Source organism: Prionailurus viverrinus, chromosome B2, assembly GCF_022837055.1.
Source record: "Prionailurus viverrinus isolate Anna chromosome B2, UM_Priviv_1.0, whole genome shotgun sequence".
Classification (NCBI taxonomy): domain Eukaryota; kingdom Metazoa; phylum Chordata; class Mammalia; order Carnivora; family Felidae; genus Prionailurus; species Prionailurus viverrinus.
Window position 1 is genome coordinate 30,810,929 of NC_062565.1, and position 19,423 is coordinate 30,830,351.

Here is a 19,423-nt window from a genome sequence, read left to right on the forward strand (position 1 = left end):
TGTGTTTTGTCCACTCCAGAGCTGCCTGGCAGGCCTCCCTACCTCTCCCACCTCTATATGCACCCAGATTCCCCACTCACTGGGCTTGTCACTGGTGTCCTTATCTTTGTTGGGGGGAGGGTTGTCATCTGGCAGAAGCAGTAGTTGGATCACTTGGGAAGGTGCTTGTGGCAGAGATGGATCAGGTGGGGGTTCTCATGTTAACCTCTTCCCCTGGGTCCCTTTGTCCTTTGTGGTGTTACTCCCTGTCTGCCCCCTCTTCCTTGTCTTTTCTCACCTTTCCCTGCCTCACTCTGTAACTGGGGACACTGACTCCCTGGACTGATCACAGGGAGCGAGGGCTTAGGGACTTGCTGGTGGCTTCTCTCCGGGTACAGTCAATGGGAGGCACTAGAGGGAGGCTTTGGTGGAGGGAGAGTAGGTGGGGTATTCTCCCTCCCTCCCTGCCAGTATCTGGGCTCCTCTTCCCTGTCCCTTTAAGGCTGGGAGGGGGAAGAAAGGCTCTCAGGTGCCTCAGAAGCCCCTGCTTCTCCCTTGTCCCACCCATCCCCAGATAAATTACTTCTTTACAACTTTGTAATTGAACCATCTAATGGAATTCTGCTTCCTTCTGGGGCCCTCCACCTCTCTTCTCTCACACTCTAGCCTCAGGTGGGCTGGCTAAGAACTGAGTTTCCATGTGGTGGGAGACGCGCTCTCCTCACTCAGTGCTGTGCTTTTCTCACCACAAACTGTAAGGCAGAATCTTCAGCTTCCTTTCCATCGCTCACCCTCTTGGGATTCAGTCTTTAAGTCCCTCCCTCTACCTTGAATCTCTGGTTCCAACTCTGAGTCAGTGTCTCCTCAGCAAGGAAGCTGTCTTCTCAGAGGTGTCACACTTGGACTAACCACTTCCAGCTTTGTTCCAGGGAATCTGGAGTTCTCAAGGGGAGTCAACATGCAAACCTAGGGCACTTCTCCAGCAAGTCTGCCCAGGGCCTCCCTTAGGTGTATCGTATCTTTAGTGTATCTGAGGGTCCACGCTTCTTGCTCACATTGCCTTGCGGTTTCTCTGCTTTGCCATGTGTCATATTAAGTGGCCAGGTTGTGAGAATGTCTGGGGCAAGGGACTTTCTTTGTCTCCCCCAGATGCTTGAAGCCAGCTGTCAATAGATGCCCACTGAACAAGTGAATGTAGAGATTGTGTCCTATGACCTTTCACTAGGAGCACAGTGAGGGGTGGAAGGGAGGGGACAGGTGGAGAAGATAGCTTTTGGTTTGGGGGAAATGGCAGAGCCAAGGCCTGGCAGTGTGGACCTTTTGCAAAGACAGGATGCAGTGATGTGTGTGTGTGTGTGTGTGTATGTATGGGGGTGTCTGTGAAGGGGGATCCTCACCCTACCAGGCTTTAGAGGAACAGTGAGAATGAGGAGCCAAACCAATATGTGGAGACTTGGTTGGACAGAGATGCTGACATGTGTCCCAGCACTTTCCTGTGGGAACTCAGTTTTGTTCTTTAAAAATGAATAATATTTAATTACAATAAATACATAAAATAAAAATAATAAATAAAATGAACAAGCTAACTTCAGTAAGCCGATAAGTATCAGTTAAGCCCTACCACCCCAGGATAACTATGTGGTGTCCTTTCCTGTCCTAACTACCCCTCAGTGCCCCGGAACCCTCTACCCCCGATGAGGACATCGGCCTTCTGCCACCGCGGTCCGTTTAGCCTTCCGTTTTGCCTATTCTCTAATTTCATCTATCAGGAGTCCTGTAGCCCTCGGTCTTTTGTGCCTGGTTTCCTGTGCTCCCATCCACATTTATGAGATTGTATTCTGTCCCTCTGTCCTCCCGCAGGGAAGCGCTCCTTCGGTGCTGTGCGTGCTGGCCACAAGGGGGCAGCAGAGCCTGATGCAATCTGGGAGACTTGGTAGGGTCTCCAGGGTTGCTCTCCCCTCACAGCACCCTCTGTCTGGTTGCCTCCCAGGCAGCTGCTGCAGCATAGTCCTCCTGCTTCAGTCTCTGAGACCTGCTGCTTTAGAGAGGATTTCTGGGCCCAGGGCCTCCAATCTGGTGCCGTCTGTTTAGGGCTCACCTGAGTTTTGGGGTGGATCTGCCTCAAGTAGGGTTTGGCCCTGGGCAGGTCCCTGTGTCCCCGTGTATTCTTCAGCTTCTGTCTCTCAGCTTTAACATGAGGAAAGACTCTCCTCTGAGGATTAGAGTAAGTCATTTATTGAAACAAAGTACATAATGACCAGAGTGAAATAGCACTAGATAAATGGTGGTCCTGAGTATTTGGTGAAAGTCAGTAGTGAGGTGGGGCCTGGCCTCAAGGCTTCAGCCTACAGCTCAGCCTGTGGAGGCAAGTCTCCCTGACATGGAGGAACAGGGTGTTGGGCATGCTGGGGACTGTTAGAATCAACCTCTCAAGCTTGGCCAGGGCCCCTCCTGACTTTTCTGCCTCGGGCCTCTCTCCTCTGATTCTTTCAAGGTCAGAGGCTAAAGTAGCAGATCTCCAGGCCCTTTTCCCATAACTTGGCACTCACCCTCCTACAAGGACTTAACTGTTTCAGCCTTGACTGTGGATGGGCCTGATCTACATGGGATTGGGAGAGTGAGTAAATGCTTCCCAGGTTATGACTGGGTCACCTATATGTGGGCGGTACTTGTATTCACTCACTGCAAAACATTCACTGACATCTTGGTGACTAGTGAATGTACTTGAGACACTGTGGGCATACCTGTGTCCCATTCAGGTGTCTTGTCCCCAGATATATCAGGGCTGAATGCAAGGTGGGGCTTGCACCTTCTCTTTTCCCTTTCCTTTCCTCCCTGCTTGCCCTTCCCTCCCTCCGTCATTCTGTTCTCCCTTTTCCTCTCCCTCCTTCACTTCTTTCTTCTTGCTCTTTCCATTCTTTTTTTCCCCTGTTCTTTCCATTCTTACACCATTTTTCTCTTGGCTTTCTTTCAATTTCTTATTTATCTTTTGCTAATTGATGGCATAATAAAATTTATTAAAATTTCTATAAGAATGTCTTTCTCCCTGGTCTCAGTCCTTTGCCTTTATATATAGCTCAGAGGGGTGGGAGTGATGCTTCTTCATGTCCCCAGGAATCTCAGACTTTGGAAACAAAGGGACTTGCCCATTCAGAGGGTGCCGGGGCAGGTGCCCTGGCCAGTTGGGCTTTGCCGTCGACCTGTGAGAGGCCTGGGCAGGCCCCACTCCTGGGAATGAGTAAGGATCTAAGGAATTTTCTGAGGCATCTTTGGTTGGATAGTTCAGATATGGGAAGACAGCCTCCATTAGTAAGGTCTGTGCTCACCAGAGGGGCAGGTGTGCAGTCTCAGGGGATACTGATCATCCCCACTGAGCCCTTGGTCTTGTCCTCAGCAGACTCCCAGGGCAAAGCTCAACCCACCAGCAGGGTCATGCTGGTTAGAAAAGGAAGGAACATTTTGAAGTCTACACGGAAACTATCGCCTTATGTGTGTATACGCGCATGTGTGTATGTGTGTGTGTGTTTCCTGTTATTTTTCAGCTTTCCAGATACCAAACAAGCAGGAAACACTTGTATAAACTTTTTTCCTGCAGTGGAAGATAACCCAGTGAACCTTCACCTTCACAGCGTCAAAGTAAATTCAGATTCACCAGATTGCAGATTTTTAAAGATGAGGTTTAAGCCTTTCCACCAAATGTCACATTTTAAAATTACACTTCTTTTTTATATTAGCCATTGATTTATGGCTTAATATTTATCTGAAAAGTGTTTCAAAAGTACTTGAAACAACTAAAGATAAGAGACATTACACGGCTGTTAAAGGAGAAAGTATAATATTAACACACTAGCATCAGGATCACTTTTATTGAGCAAGAAAAATCATTCATGGCCAGTGGACAGTATTTGTTGATGAACAGCTGGAACATGAGTCTGAGAGCTGGGGGAGGATGGTGAAGTTTGCTGTGTGGTGTCCTTCCTGCAGTGTCCCCAGGTGTCCTTCCAGTGTCCTTCAAGAACATCTTCCCTGTGCTTTGTCATTCCTTCCTCTCCCCTTCCTCCCATCCTGGGATCGAAGGACTGGCCTTCAAGGGAGATAAGCTTTCTGGCCATATCATCCTGGTCCGTTGCTGAGTTCAAGGTCCTCTTCCTGCTCCTCTTTCACCCAGAGCTGTGTGGAGCTAGGGGCTGGGCTGGGCTCGTGGACTGGGTCATGTGGGGCAGTAAGGAGGGGTGCACCTTGCAGGTCCAGCCTTCCCTCCTCTTGGAAGTTCCTGGATTAAAGGTTAATAGAGGGCAGGGCTCATGTCTTCCTTCATCTCTGTGTGCATGTGTGAAAATGAAGTGTCATAAATACAACTTGTGAAGCCCAGTTCCTGGCACTTAGTAGGAACTCAGTCAAATTCTTCGCACAGTCTTTTCATCAAATTCCCCTAATGTCTCTTAGGCATTGAGGAGTCTCCCCGTTGGTCAGGGATTGGTGGTGGCATGGATGGGGGGGTGGACCTGGAAGCTGATATTGGTCCTTATCTCATTTGTTATTTTTCTTTCTTTTTTTTGAAAAAATATTGACTTTTTAAAAAGTTTATTTATTTTTGAGAGACAGTGAGTGTGTGCACCCACGTGAGGGAGCATAGGTCAAAAAGAGAAGGAGAGAAAGAATCCCAAGCAGGTTCCTCTCTCAGCACAGAGCCCGACAAGGGACTTGATCCCACAAACTGTGAGATCGTGACCTGAGCCAAAATCAAGAGTCAAATACTTAATGGACTGAGTCACCCAGGGTCCCCTCATTTGTTATTTTTCCGTTAAGGTACATTTTCCCAATAGTCCCAAGTCTAAGTGTATATTGGCAGAATAGACCTTTGTGGATTACAACCTGGGATGTGTTCAGATATACCCAGAGGTCTTGGATTTGTGCAGAGTTTTAATATCTCAGACCAGACATCTAGGCAGAAAACTATCAAGCCCATGCACCATGAGCCACTCAGGCCTTGTTTCATGAAAACAAATCCAGTGAATTATTCAGAACAATCAAGATTGAATGCAGGCTGGGTGAGGCTTTCCTGGGTGTGTGGTTGCAAAACTCTGAGAGATTTGGTTTCCTCTCCTGTAGAATGAAGATAAATGACAACAACCTGGCAGAAATGTGACCAGGGAAGCTGTAGCCCAAGCTAGTGTCTTAACACCAGTCACTTAACTCATGAACACCTGAGCACTGGACAGGCTTGAGGGAGTAAGCAAAGGTGGTTGAATCTGAGTTTTTAGCCTGGGAATGTTTCGGTGAAGCATATATATTTGGGGCAGGAAGAAACAAGGAGCAGGAAAGATGGTGGGGTTGTACCACCGAGGGGCTGGGCTGACTTGTTTAGGTCAGAGTTAACCGTCTTTGTGTTTCTCAGTGGAATGAAATGTTTTCCAAATTTGGACAAGGCTGAGTAGCCAATGGGCTGCTGCAGTGAGTCCTCTGCAAATGAGCTCAAGCAAAGTTTATTGTTTACTGTGTCCTGGGCACGTGAGCAGGGCACACAGTGCCTCCCTTTGTGGATGCCACAGACATTCCACAGAAGAACCAATGTCAGAGCTGTGCTGGAGGACAGGGTGCCGGTAAAACTCCAACAAGTACGTGTATGGGGCACGTATGGGGATGAGCAGGTGGGCGAGGGTTCCTCTGAGGAAGGTCACATTAGGCAAGACTGAGACGTTAAGGAGTTTGGGGGATGAGAGAGAGAGAGAGAGAGAGAGAATGAGAGAGCAAGATGATACAATGACTTGTGAGAAGGCCCGAGGCTTCGGAACGGAGGAACTCACTGGAGGAACTCCCTCAGGCCAGTGAGGGACAACTGGCAGAGTGATGGAAAGAGGTCAGAGAGGAAGCTGTGCCCTGGGAATCACAGACAAGAGGTTTATAGGAGGATCCCTTGAACAGATAAGGCAGATCTGACTTGAGAGGATCATGACCTTGGAAGGAAAATGAACTTGAGGAGGTCAGGCTGGAGGTGGGCAGGGGACACTCATGGGGAAGTAGCGACACCCTGCTTGGGCCAGGGGAGAAATGGGGGTGGCCAGGAACTAGATACTGGCCACGGATATGGATTTGAGAAAAGTCTTGAACATTTCTGGTGCATTGGAGGTAGACTGGGTGGGAACATGGACTGGGTAGTGGAATGACCCTCCAGTTTCTGGCAGATGTAACTGAGTGAACCAAGGTGTCCTGCTGAGATGGGAACATACAGGTAGGGAGGGGCTGGAGGAAGCCCCAGTGCTCCAGGGTTTTCCTTCAGAGACCATAACATCCATCTTTCCTAGAGCACACTGCAGCCTGGCAGGGAGGGGACTGAATGGTGTATCCAGGCCATGCATACTTGTAAAATACTAACAAGCCACAGGGTGCTGTCCATTCAGCTTGGGCAGGGCCAGAGTCCTGGAACTGGTCCTGGAAGCTCCTGATGCCCAGTAGTAACCTCTCTGTTGCCACACCTATGTGGTCTCAGGGTGAAGAAAAGCAAAGCAGCTACACCAGGGGCTTTTCAAAGACTCTTGCCTGATGGTATTCACCAACTGTCATGAGTAGTCTCAGTAGTGAACAGCCATGCAAAGGGCTCGATATTAGTCTTGGCTGTGCCATACACACTCTCTGCTTATGGTTTAGAAGTTAGCCAACTTGGAGAGTAGCAGTTGTTCATCAAACTATTGCTGAGTCGGGACCTCTGTGTGACTCCCTGCAGGGTGGGTCAGTGGACCTGGACCTGCCCTGTTTCTGTGGCTCTGATCACGTTGCTTCCTTACTGATAACTGGGGTGCACCATCCAGAGGGCAGGGCAGAGTCTGCTGGGATTGTTTTTTGTAAGCTTTCACTTTCAAATGGTGCAGGAGTCAGAGAAGGGTGGATTCTCCTGTCTGGGAGTGCTTAGTGGGGGCCCAGGACCCTGTTTTGGCTCAGACCCCTCTAACCTGTTCAGGTTCTGCTTCCCCACTCATCTGTGAACCACCTGCCTCTCAGGCAAAAAGACCCTAGGCCATCCAACGTTGGAATTGGAAGCAGGGTTTGGGGCTCAGAGCAGCTAACTGCAGGTGCAATCTCTGAGAGCAGATTTGGGGTCTGCTGAGATCTCATACTACTGAGTTAGAGACATTCCAGAAGTCTCAGCTTTCTAAACAGGTAAGTTGGTTCTGAAGATGCTTTTGGCCAATAAAAGGAAAGGTGGGAGCACCTGGCTTTGAGGAAGTGGCTGAGATTGTGGTGAGGGTGGTGGTGCTGGGTAATAATGAGGCTCTGAGAAGACCCAGGACAAATACAGTGATGCCGGCACTTCATTCACTTATTGACATTTGTGTAGCACTACATCCTTGTATCTTGGGGTGAGATCCCGTTACTATCCCCATTTGACATTGAGGAAGCTGGGGCAGAAAAGGTCAAGAAACTAGCCTAAGGTGGTTGCCTAGAGAGTGGCTGAATCTGGAGAAGTCAGTAGTCACCTCCAGCATCTGTTCTTCTCAGTACTATTTGCTGCCGGACCCCCACTCCACCCAGCAGTAGGTGGTTTGAAGCTCTTTTTTGTCTGACCAGGACACATTTTATCGTTTCTGTGCTATCTCTCTCCTGGGATCCTCTTATTATTATTTTTTTTTTTAAGTAGGCTTCACACCCTGTGCCAACGTGGGGCTTGAACTCATGACTTGAGATCAAGACCTGAGCTGGAATTAAGGGTCAGATATTTAACCGACTAAGCTACCCAGGCAGCCCCCTCCTGGATTCCTTTGTCCTGAGGCAGAAACTCCTCAGAGATAGAGGATGAGGGTCAACTTTTCATGGGGAATTGATGGAGCCCTCTGTTGGGAGTAAGGCCAGTTGCTTTGTCCTGAGCAGCCTTTGTCCTGGGTCCCCAGCCCCATCAGCATAATGCCTAGTAGCAAAAACTCTTCTTGTTCTGGGGATTATTATCAGCCTTGAGCCCTTCTGTCTGTTCTGAGGCCCAGAGCTGTGGGCTGGCCCTCCTCATCTCTGTAGGTGTTCTGCCTCCTGCCGTGTGTCTCTCCAGCCCCGAGGAAATGGAGGATTGCCGCAGAGGCTCTTTGCTCTCCTGTCTCACCTCCCTGCTTCTCTTCTTCCAGTTGCCTGCTGGGGGGTCTGCAGGTAAGTGTGTCCCCATCCCCCTTCCTGCATCTCCCTTGGGTGGGCAAGAGCCTCTGGGAGCCCTGCTGTGTCTCCATCAGGACAGATGGTTATTGGTGGAGGCCCTGGCTGTCGGAAAGTTCTGGTGGTCCCCCAACCACTAGGTATAATTAAATATTTAAGAAGAGTCCCAGAACCAAATGCAACCTGGTGCAGCCACTCTAGAAGACAGTATGGAGGTTCCTCAAAACATTAACAATAAAACCACCCTACAACTCCGCAATTGCACTACTAGGTGTTTATCCAAAGGAAACCAATGTACTGATTAAAAGGGGCACACACCCCCCAATGTTTATAACAGCACTATCAACAATAGCCAAAGTATTGGAAAGAGTCCAAATGTCCATTGACTGATTAATAGATATATAAGAAACAGTATAGATGTACAATGGAATACTACTCGGTGAGCAAAAAGAATGAAATCTTACCATTTGCAACAATGTGGATGGAACTTGAGGGTATTATGCTAAGCGAGATGAGTCAGAGAGAGACAAATACCATATGGTTTCACTCATCTGTAGAATTTAAGAAACAAAACAGCAGAGGGGAAGGAAAAGTAAGATAAAAACAGAGAGGGGGGCAAACCATTAGAGACTCTTAAATACAGAGAACAAACTGAGGACTGCTAGAGGAGAGGCGGGTAGGGGATGGGCTAAATGTGTGTTGGGCATTAAGGAGGGCACTTGTTGGGATGAGCACTGGGTGTCATATGCAAGTGATGAATCACTGGGTCCTACTCTTGAAACCAATACTACACTGTATGTTAACTAATTTGAATGTAAATAAATACATTAAAAAAAAAAAAAGGAAGAGTCCCAGGACCATAAAATAAGGGAAGGGGACCAAGACAGTTGTCCAATGAGGAGTTTATGTCTTACAAAGTAAAAAAAAATGTGAATTTCACTATGAAAAGTGTGAAAATAATTTTCTTTTATTTTTTGTTTGCTGGCTCTATTGGTATCTAAGTAGTTATTCGGTTATTAATTCATTACATTCCATAAATATTTACAGGGTATGAAGTTTGTGTAAGGTGCTGATCTATGTACAAACCAGAGTCCCTGTCTCCACAGAGCTTACATTCTGGCAGGAGACAGTGAGTACTAACTACCTCAACTCCATGGAATCTATGTCTGTTAGAGGAGTGGACAGTATGGGAGAAGGAAGTAGAGCAGGGTGGGCAGTCAGCGGTGCAGGAGGGTGTGTGGGTGGGCAGCAGTGCTCCATAAGGTGGTCGGTGTAGGCAGTGAGATGGGAATGAAGATGTGGAGTACCATCCTGTCCAGATCGCCAAGGAAAGAGGGTTTCCAGAGTGGGGAGCAGCCAGAGCAAAGCAGGCAGTGTGCCTGGGTGTTGAAGGAGCAGAGGAGGCATGTGTTGGGTGGGACAGAGTGAGCAAGAAAGAGAAACAAGAGTTGGATGTCAGAGAGCACTGAGGGATCATCCTTATTGGGCTTGCAGGTCACTTCGGGAACCAGAGAGGCATTGGAGGGCTTGGATAGAGAGGGGACATGGTTTTACTTGTAGGTTAAAAGGGTCACACAAATGGGGCCGGGAAGAGGATAGTCCCAGGGAGACTAGTCACTGTCATTCCTCAGGTGAGACAGATAGTGACTCAGCCAAAGTTGAGTAGCATAGGAGATGAGAAGTCACTCTTTGGAGATCCAACAGGGTTCTTTCTGCAGAAGTGTCATGTCGTGACATGTCCACCAGGTCTCAGAAAACCAAGGCCTGTAAAAGGTGGTGGTGATTTGGGTGCTTGTGTGATGGAGTGATGGCAGGTTTTAATGGAAATAACTGTGGGCTCTAGTTTTTAATGCACATGTAATTCAGCAGAGGAGAAACACATGGGCAGAAATAATAAACTTCAACCAGTTTTCAGTCCTGTTCTAAGAGGAGCCAAACTGGAGCTGTGATCTCAGAGTATGGTCCCTGGAACATCAGTCTCAGCATCCCTGGGAACCCCTTAGAAATGTGCATCGTTGGATCCACCCCAGATGTACTGAGCCAGAAGCTCTGGGGGTGGAGCCCAGCTGTCAGTGTTTTACAAGCCTTCCTGGTGATTGTAATGCTTGTGGAAGGTTAGAACCCCTGAGTTAGAGAGTCCTTCATGGAGGGCTGGAAACCAGGAACACAGGCTGCTGAGGGAGTCTCTTTGATATCATTTCCGGGTTTCAAAGGTGTGGTAAGATGATCTTGTCCCAATTCAGAGTGGTCACAGCTCAGTCTGTCAGGTCAGAGTCTCCCACCTGATACTCACCCCTGCCTGCCTGAGCCCCCCACCTGACAGTATGTGTTCCATGCCTCCCTACTTATGTCTCTCCACTTTCTCACTCCTGTGTCTGTGTCCACAGAGGAGTTTGTGGTGATTGGCCCCTCGGACCCCATTGTGGCAGTGATGGGTGGGAACGTCACGCTGCCCTGTCATGTGTCCCCAGCCATGGATGTGGAAAACATGGAGCTGCGGTGGTTCCGCTCCAAGTTCTCAGAGGCAGTGTTCATCTATGAAAACCAGCAGGAACAGAAAGAAGAGCAGCTGGCTCAGTACACAGGGCGGACCTCGCTGGTGAAGGACTTCCTCAGCCAGGGGGAGGCCACTGTGCGTATCCACAAGGTCCAGGCTTCCGACAACGGGCTGTATACCTGCTTCTTCAGAAAGGGAAGTTTCTATGAAAAGGCCAGTTTGGAGCTGAAGGTGGCAGGTGAGTGGTTGATCTATATTTAGTGTCCTGAGTTTTGGAGTGGGGAGGGACCTCAGGGGCCAAGTGAATCAGTCCCCTCATTTTAGAGACGAGGAAAGGAGTGATTTTCACTTATTGCTTAGTTCAATAGGAATTCTTATAATTCTTTTTTTATTTTTAATGTTCATTTATTTATTTATTATATAATTTATTGTCTAATTGGTTTCCACACAACACCCAGTGCTCATCCCAACAGGTGCCCTCCTCAATGCCCATCACTCACTTAATTCTTTTTTTTGTTGTTAGAAAAATCATCAGTTTATTTCTTTTTTTTTTTAATGTTTATTTATTTTTGAGAGAGACAGAGACAGAATGCGAGTGAGTTGCGGCAGAGAGAGAGGGAGACACAGAATCTGAAGCAGGCTCCGGGCTCTGAGCTGTCAGCAAAGAGCCCGACACGGGGCTCGAACTCACGAGCTGCGAGATCATGACATGAGCTGAAGTCGGACGCTAAACCGACTGAGCCACCCAGGTGCCCCAAACATCAGTTTATCTTTAAGTTTTCTTTCCTAAAAGAAAGTAATATGACTCGAGTATAAAATCACATTTTTGTTAAATTGATGAAAAGTAAATCAGAAATATTTCTTTTGATGTACAACTCTGTCATCAATGCATGCAAGTTCTTGAGTACATTCTTTTAAAATTTTTCATCTGAGGACTGGCTAATTATCTGTTACTCAACACCCCTTGCCCCCATTTTTGCATTAATTTGTCTGTCCTAACAATATACCAGTATCTTTTTTTTCCCACAGCTGTACTTATTTATTTATTTATTTATTTAATTTTTAATTTTTAATTTTATTTTATTTTATTTTTTTTTAATTTTTTTAATGTTTATTTATCTTTGAGACAGAGAGAGACAGAGCATGAACAGGGGAGGGGCAGAGGGAGAGGGAGACACAGAATCTGAAACAGGCTCCAGGCTCTGAGCGGTCAGCCCAGAGCCCGACGCGGGGCTCGAACTCACGGACCGTGAGATCATGACCTGAGCCGAAGTCGGCCGCCCAACCGACCAAGCCACCCAGGCGCCCCTTAATTTTTTAATTTTTTTTAACATTTACATCCAAATTAGTTAGCATATAGTACAACAATGATTTCAGGAGTAGATTCTTTAGTGCCCCTTACCCATTTAGTCCACCCCCCTCCTTCAACCCTTCCAGTAACCCTCAGTTTGTTGTCCATATTTATGAGTCTCTTCTGTTTTGTCCCCCTCCCTGTTTTTATATTATTTTTGTTTCCCTTCCTTTATGTTCATCTGTTTTGTCTCTTAAAATCCTCATACGAGTGAAATGATATGGTTTTTGTCTTTCTATGACTGACTAATTTCACTTAGCATAATACCCTCTAGTTCCATCCACGTACTTGCAGATGGCAAGATTTCATTATTTTTGATTGCCGAGTAATACTCCATTGTATATATATACCACCTCTTCTTTATCCATTCATCCATCGATGGACAGTTGGGCTCTTTCCATACTTTGGCTAATGTTGATAGTGCTGCTATAAACATGGGGGTGCATGTGTCCCTTCAAAACAGCACAACTGTATCCCTTGGATAAATGCCTAGTAGTTCAATTGCTGGGTCATAGGGTACTTCTATTTGTAGTTTTTTTGAGGAACCTTCATAGTGTTTTCCAGAGTGGCTGCACCAGCTTGCATTCCCAACCCACTTAATTCTTTATACCCTTTTAAGATATATAGAATCCCTACTAAGTGCCAGGTCCCCTCTGGGCACCTGAATACATCAGTGAACCAAATAGAGATCCCTGTCCTGCAGAGTTTATGTTAAAGACAGTAAATAGACAGACAGATGGGTTATAGAGGATGTTAGATGGTGGTGAGTAGAGACTTAGCTAAGTGGGTATCTAGGGGTGAGAGTTCCAAGCAGAGGAATACTCATGTGAAACAACCAAGGTTGGAGTGTGGCTGGTGTGTCTGGGCAGACAAGGAAGCCATGTGGTTGGTGAGACAGGTGGATGGGAGGTTGGTGAGAAGTGACAATCCTGGTCCACGGGCAGAGAGAAGGGATTGATCTTGAACAGTGCATGAGGAGTACATGCTTGTGCAGGTACTTGAGTGAATCCAGAAAGTGTTCCAAAGAGCCCTGGTGGTTGATGAAGGGCACAGAGAGCATGGTGATTGTGGTTATGAGCAGTTTAACAGTTAACCAAATAGTCCTGGGGCTGGAGTGGCCCGGGTGGGAGAACTTGGGAAGAAGTGGTGAGGGGTTTTGAGGTTAGGGGCGATGCCAGACCATAGAAGGCTTTGTGTGGTGTATTACAGAGTTGGGAGGAAGAGCTGAAGAAATTTTAAACAGAGCAGTGAAGGGAGGTGTTTTTGGGAGGAGGTTTGCTTTGACAACTGTGAGAGAGGGTACATAGAAGGTGAGCAAGACTGGAGAAAGACATGTAGTTACAGGGTGGGGAGGATGGTTCCCTGAATTGATGTCAGAGCAGTGGGGTGGGACAAGAGAAGGGGTTTCAGTGTCAGAGATGTTTGGAAAGTAGACCCAACTGAGTGGGTGGATTTGGGGACACAAAGAGTTTGGGGGTTGGAGAGAAGGGACTGGAGACTCCCAAGGTTTTTTTGTTTGTTTGTTTTAATTGTTGTTTGTTTGCGTGTTTTTGGCAATTTGTTGTTTAGTAGTAGTATTTAGAAGTATTGCTATTTTGTGTTAGTTGTTGATTGCTGTCATAATGCTGTGCAACATAGACCGAAATCTCAGTTGCACATAGTAACAACCATTTATTTACTGTTGAGCATTAGGGGAGTTCAGCTCACCTGAGCTGTGTTTGACAAATCTTAATGGTGCTTACTCATACATCTTAAGTGTAGGGGAAATATAATTAAACACAAAGTCTCCGAATCCAGAAATCGTCTTCACAAAGGTAGTAGGGAAAGAAAACATTTTTATTATGTTTATTATTATTATGTTATTAGCATTAACCAGTAAGTGATGTGCATCCCAGAGAATCTACCAAGGGGTTGCAAAGACAGAAAGAATCTCACCTTTTTACATAGCCATGCAGACGCAACTTTTTACATACATGTTCTCTGGATAGACACTTACTAGCCCTCAAGTAAATGGACTTGACAGTATCATTTGTCATGGGCAGTGCACCCTAAATGTACTTGGTAATTGGGGTGACCATCTATGTTAGCTGATTGGCTTTATCCCAAGGAAAACAAATTCTCCAATCTTAAAAGTTAAAAAAAAGCTTTTAAATTCCAGTGTAGTTAACATGTAGTTTTATATAGTGGCTCAATATAGTGCAATATAGTGGTTCAACACTTCCTCCTGTTACTCAGTAGAGATTTCAACAGAAACTTTCAGGCCAGGAGGGAGTGGCATGATACATTCAGAGTAACTGAAAGGAAAAAACCTGCAGCAAGGCTGTCATTCAGAATGGAAGGAAAGATGAAGAGTTTTCCAGACAAATGAAAGTTAAAATAGTTTGTTTTTACAACTTCTCCTATCTTTATGACAGGAAGTGGTTTTGCGCTTGGGCCCTGGTCCCCAGTGAGGTTAGGCTCCTACACTCCCCCAGTAACTGGGAGAGAGGGGTGCTGTCCACCTTGGTGTTAACAGTTCAGAAAGAGGGCTCCCATGGTCTTTAGAAACACATTCCTGGATCACAAGCCTGACAAAAGGCCTATGTAGTTTTCACAAAGGACTTATATACATTTCAAAGAGGGGAGAAAGCCCCCACAATCACAAATTTCCTCAAGAAATGGCATAAGAAAAAGGATGGGAAGTGACCTTACTTCAACAGGGATTGGAAACCTCTGCCTTTTAATATATTTTGTCCTGACAGTCGACCTTGACTAGGTTTACTCACATGGGTGAAGTTCATTGGGCTGTTGGCTGATCTAGGACAGCTTTGGCTGGAAGGACTGCTCTAGCCCAAGCATGTCCTTCCTGTGGCAGAGGGCAAGGCAATGGCACAAATACTTTCCAACTCTGCTGGAGTCACATTCCCTGAACTCTCAGTGGCCCAGATAAGTCCCATGATGGAACCCGGAAGCAGAGTGTGAAGGCATTAAAAATATGTGGCAGAAGGTGAGCTGGATGTGAAACAGGCTTAAGGACTGGGAATATTTTCATCATCAGCCTATCACAGAGAAGCCAAATATGAATCAGTTCAGGGTTTGAGTTTGAAGCATCTGTGAGGAATCCTGGCAGAGCTAACATGTGGATATTAGCGGGAGGAGCTCAGGAAGTAGGTAGGGTTGTCAAGGATGGAAATGATTTACCACAGGGTACTGAGTGTGCTAGCGGATGCCCTGGAGAGTGTGTGAGGTGAGAAGCGCAGAGAAGGATAGAACTTGGGACGAAATTCCTTTGTGTTACTCGGGGTGATGGACTTCCCAGCTTTATGGATGGGAGAAGAGCCCTGCCCTCTGCAGGTCCCCATGCTCCTTCCTTCTGTTCCCTGTGGCAGGACCCCTGCTCTAATCCTTGCAGGGACCACTCCCCAGGGAGCCCTGGAATGCAATGCTACACCAGAGTTGTGCAGAGGAAGGCTCTGCTGGCATCCCTGGATTCTGGAAGGCCTCCTTGTGCTCTCCAGCTTCTCTCTCACAGGTGTGGGCTCTGTCCCTCAAGTGCACATCACAGGGCCAGAGGAGGATGGGGTCCGAGTGGTGTGTACGGCCTCGGGATGGTTCCCAAAGCCCCAGATACAGTGGAGAGCTGCTAATGGGGAAAAGTTCCTGACATTCTCTGAGACCCATGCCCAAGACACTGAAGGGCTGTTCAGCGTGGAGTCTGCTCTGGTGGTGAGGGACAGCTCTTCAGGGAACATGACCTGCTCAGTCCTCAACCCCGTCCTGGACCAGAAGAAGGCGATGGCCATTTTCATCCCAGGTCAGCACTACTTCCCATTCCCAGCAGGGCCAGAGGGAGTGGCCTAGGGCTTCTGTGAGTATTGGGCTGGGCTGCCCTGGTCTGTGCCGCTGATGGGGTCTCTGGCTGGCTGCAGAGCCCTTCTTCCCCCAGGCCTCTCCCTGGAAGCCAGCTTTCATAGTGAGCCTCGTGGTGCTGATGCTCTCACTCCTTGGGACTGCCTGTTACACCAAGACAGTACATACTGTAAAGAGGCAGGAGATGCAGGAATGGGAGAGACTGCACAGGGACAAGGAGGAGGCCCGGCAGACAAAGGAGGAGGCGTTGAAGGCCAGAGGTAAGGCAGGTCAGGAGCCAAGGCAGGCAAGTATGGAAGGTGGTGCAGAGGACAGCTGACAGCAAGGGGCTTGGCTGGAAACAGGTGGCTGAGTATGTCCAGAGAGGACAGCAGGAGCTGTGGAGGCGGTTCTGGAGTTAGATCTTCAGGATACCAAGAAGTCCTTTTATGGGTTCTGTAGGTGCAGTCTTTCCTTTCTTAAGGATGGGAGTTCAGACTTATTTTTCACTCTCTTTCAGATGAACTCCAAGAAGATCTCGGTAAATTCTGTTCTTTCCCCAGAAGTTTCTGAGTTCCCTGTGTAGGAGACACTCTAGTTATTAGCTCACCAGTTTCCTGTGTTGTCTTTCAGGCAGGAGGAAATCCATTTACCTGGGTGGTGAGTGACTCTCCAGTTGTCTTTGGGTGTCCTGTCCTACCTAAGCTAAGGTGTCCCTTCTCCTTGTTTCAGGCACAGACATATGGACCCTTCCCTGGGGCAGAAGTGGAAGCTGGTTGGGGGCAGGACCCTGCTCCATGGACTTTCCCTATCTGGGGTGCTGTTTCCCACCCAGTGCTTGGGAACCTGGGGTGATGGTGGTCCCTGGAGTCTGTCATGCATCTTGGGTTTATTCCAGTGCTCATCTTCCCACCATCTTGCTAACTTTTTAGCCTTCAGTGCAACTAGTTCTCATTCAAACTGGATGCTCTGAGATTTTGGTAAAGAAGCTATGTAAATAAATGGGGTCATTAAGTTTAGGAGTGTGTCCCATCCATATAACATCATCCAGGGAGAGTCTTTTCTCTCCAGTTCCTGGAGGTGCTGGTCACAAAGTGATGGGTAGAGGACTGGGCAGACCATGGGTGGGAATGTGGTGGGGTTAGCTGTCAATGCTCCAGAACAGTGATGTGTTTTCTGAGAAAGTTTGGCCCTTTTTACCCCAGATCCCACCTAACGTCCCTGTCCTTAATTCATGTCCCCTTTTGTGTTCTTTCCCAAATAACTCTTTGCTGGAAAACATTGGATGTAATAATGATTTCTGTTTATAATTATGGAATAATTTGTATTTTATTCCCTAAAATATTTTCATAGAAGGAAGACTGAATGGAGATAGAATAAGAATATTTGAGGTTTTTAAGGCACAGGATACTAAATGGCTTTGCAAAAGGCCACACAGCTGCAGCAGGCTGGGGTGGAACTCAGCCTGCAATTCAGGCTTTCTGACCTGTGATCCAGGGAATTTCCCCCAATACCTTGTTGTCTGCAGATCGCAGGAGGATATCTCCTCTCCAGCCTCCCTACTCCGTTTGGAGTGTCACCTGTAGTACAGAGAGGAGGCAAGGCCAGTAGATCAATGCTAAGCATTCTTATTCTGGCTCATATTTCACTAGAGTGTGTCCCTTTTCAGGCTGGAGGAAGGCGCAGTTGTATGCAGGTGAGTTACTCAGTTTTCTGTGCCCTTACCCCTTCAGCCTCAACTCTTCCCCCTTCTCTGTCAGTGGACCTCATACCAGGACAGGGTGGGTGTCCCTGTTCTCCTTGTCATGTAGTCGTTTCCTTGTGAAGACTTCAGGGACTCTTCTGGGAAACACAGATCTGCCTCTATTCTAACCGGTCCTCTACTGTAGGTCACTCTTAGGATTAGCAACTTCATGTGAACACACCTTGTTCAACTGATGCTTTTGCTGGTGCAGTGACAAAAGAGTGCTCATTTATAAGGACAGTTGGAACACAGTAATGGCTTTGTAGACCAGAAATTGCTGTCTCTAGAAGATTTCAGATATCATTCTTGCTTGCTTACAATTCAGGTATTCCTAAGGGGATCCTTGGTTCTGAATCCATTTTACCCTGAAATTCCTACATCTTGCGGATCTACTTTTGATTTTCCTGTTTGTGTCTTGGTCTCCTGGAATGGTGGTCATCATTTGTTTCCTCATGCTCCTTGTCCAAGTTGGGTTTCTTCCTGTAAACTTCCCTGCTTGCTGTGAAAGTAATTGCTTTAAATTGCCTGTTCTGAATCTGAGATCCAGAGCTTCCAGGATATTTATGGACTCCTGGTGGTGGGTCTGAGAGCTACCTGCAATTATATACAAAATCCTATGTGTATGTTTGTGTAACAGAGGAAGAACTTAAAAAAATTTTTTTTGAAAGAACTTTAACTTATAATTGTTCACAACCATTATCTCTCCTTTAGGAGAATTGCATGTTTACCTGATGGGCTTGTTCCTGGTTTGATTTATCAGGGCAATGTGTGAAGATACGATAGGAGAAAGTTAGAGGAGTGAAAATTGTTTATCAGAGAAAAGTTGGGAACAAATCAGGGAAAGAAAAGCAGTGAGGAAGAGAGGAGATAAGAAGGGAGTAGAAATCCTGTGATTCCTCTTGGAGAGATTTTGGGTAGCTCAGAGTGGTGGAAGAGAGACCACAAATCATAATCACGGTGGTTTGAGTGTAAAGTACACAGAGGGTGTGCAAAGTTTTTGGGTGCACAAGAAGTAATAAAGAGAGATTTCTGAAAAGACTTACAGTATTTTGAGCAGTTTTGAAGTACTTTTTTGACTGAGTTTGCTTCTGATCATGAGACCATCTCAACCTTCCAGTAGCAGTTGGGGCAGAAGTGTGGTGCGGGGGATCCTAAAGCAGTGAAAGGTTATCCAGAACACCACTTAGCACCGGTGTGAGTTAAGAATCTGGGTCCTTTGAACCTGTGTGAGGTATGTATGTGTGTGTGTGCATGCGCGGGTGTTTGTCCCAGCTGTTTTGTTCATGATCATGGACATGGACTATGAGAGCAGAGAAGGGGGAGCCAGGGATGCAGGAGACCTGGGGCTAGATGTGTGAGGAAACCCCCTTAGAGAGTCTCACTGATTCCTGGGATTTATTTATTAAAAACAAGGATCAAATAGTCTTCTTTTAGCATTCCCCCTTCTCTGATGGATTGAAGTGCATGTGTTTTAATGTATACCTTGTATACCTTTTTATTTTGTAAGGACAGATACCATTACAGTAGAATCAATATTTGCATATTGATCAGCTCATAGCATGAGGTGTAGTAATATCTGATCTCATCGTATTTAAAAATTGAAAAATAATTTTTCAATGTCATGAATAGGGGGCCTAGGACTTGACCATATTTGGGTACCTACTACATGGGGTTTCTCCTGGTGATTTTGATCTCTCTGAGCAGTTAAGGGGGGAAGCAGATGACTAGACCTGATATTTTTGATTTCCCCTTACATATAGGGATATTTTCCTCCCAATAACCCACGAAAAGGGGAAACAAGTTCATAGTGTCTGTCCTTTCCCTAGATGTATGTCTTTCCTGCTTGAACTTTTGTCTCTCCCTTCCTTGAAACCTCTCCATTGCCTTC

The 19,423-nt window shown here is 46.8% G+C and overlaps 1 protein-coding gene across 9 annotated transcripts in view; it reads left to right on the plus strand.

The window, feature by feature from the left end:
* The window catches only part of LOC125165842 (butyrophilin-like protein 1), a 148,364-nt gene that overhangs the window by 37,698 nt on the left and 91,243 nt on the right, over positions 1 to 19,423 (plus strand). For 4 of the 9 annotated variants that reach the window (XR_007152235.1, XR_007152237.1, XR_007152236.1 and 1 more), the window contains exons 3-9: positions 6,938 to 8,112; positions 10,503 to 10,850; positions 15,475 to 15,756; positions 15,872 to 16,072; positions 16,312 to 16,332; positions 16,425 to 16,451; positions 17,461 to 17,487. The exons of 1 other annotated variant lie outside the window; for it this stretch is intronic. Coding sequence is in view for 4 of the 8 variants with exons in the window: in XM_047859253.1 (XP_047715209.1) it covers positions 8,028 to 8,112; positions 10,503 to 10,850; positions 15,475 to 15,756; positions 15,872 to 16,072; positions 16,312 to 16,332; positions 16,425 to 16,451; positions 17,461 to 17,487 (991 nt within the window). In the remaining 4 variants the exon portion in view is untranslated. Of the gene's footprint in view, positions 1 to 6,937; positions 8,113 to 9,162; positions 9,245 to 10,502; positions 10,851 to 15,474; positions 15,757 to 15,871; positions 16,073 to 16,311; positions 16,333 to 16,424; positions 16,452 to 17,460; positions 17,488 to 19,423 lie in introns of those variants that run through there. 4 more of the 9 variants (XM_047859256.1, XM_047859257.1, XM_047859254.1 and 1 more) reach the window with 4 other exon arrangements.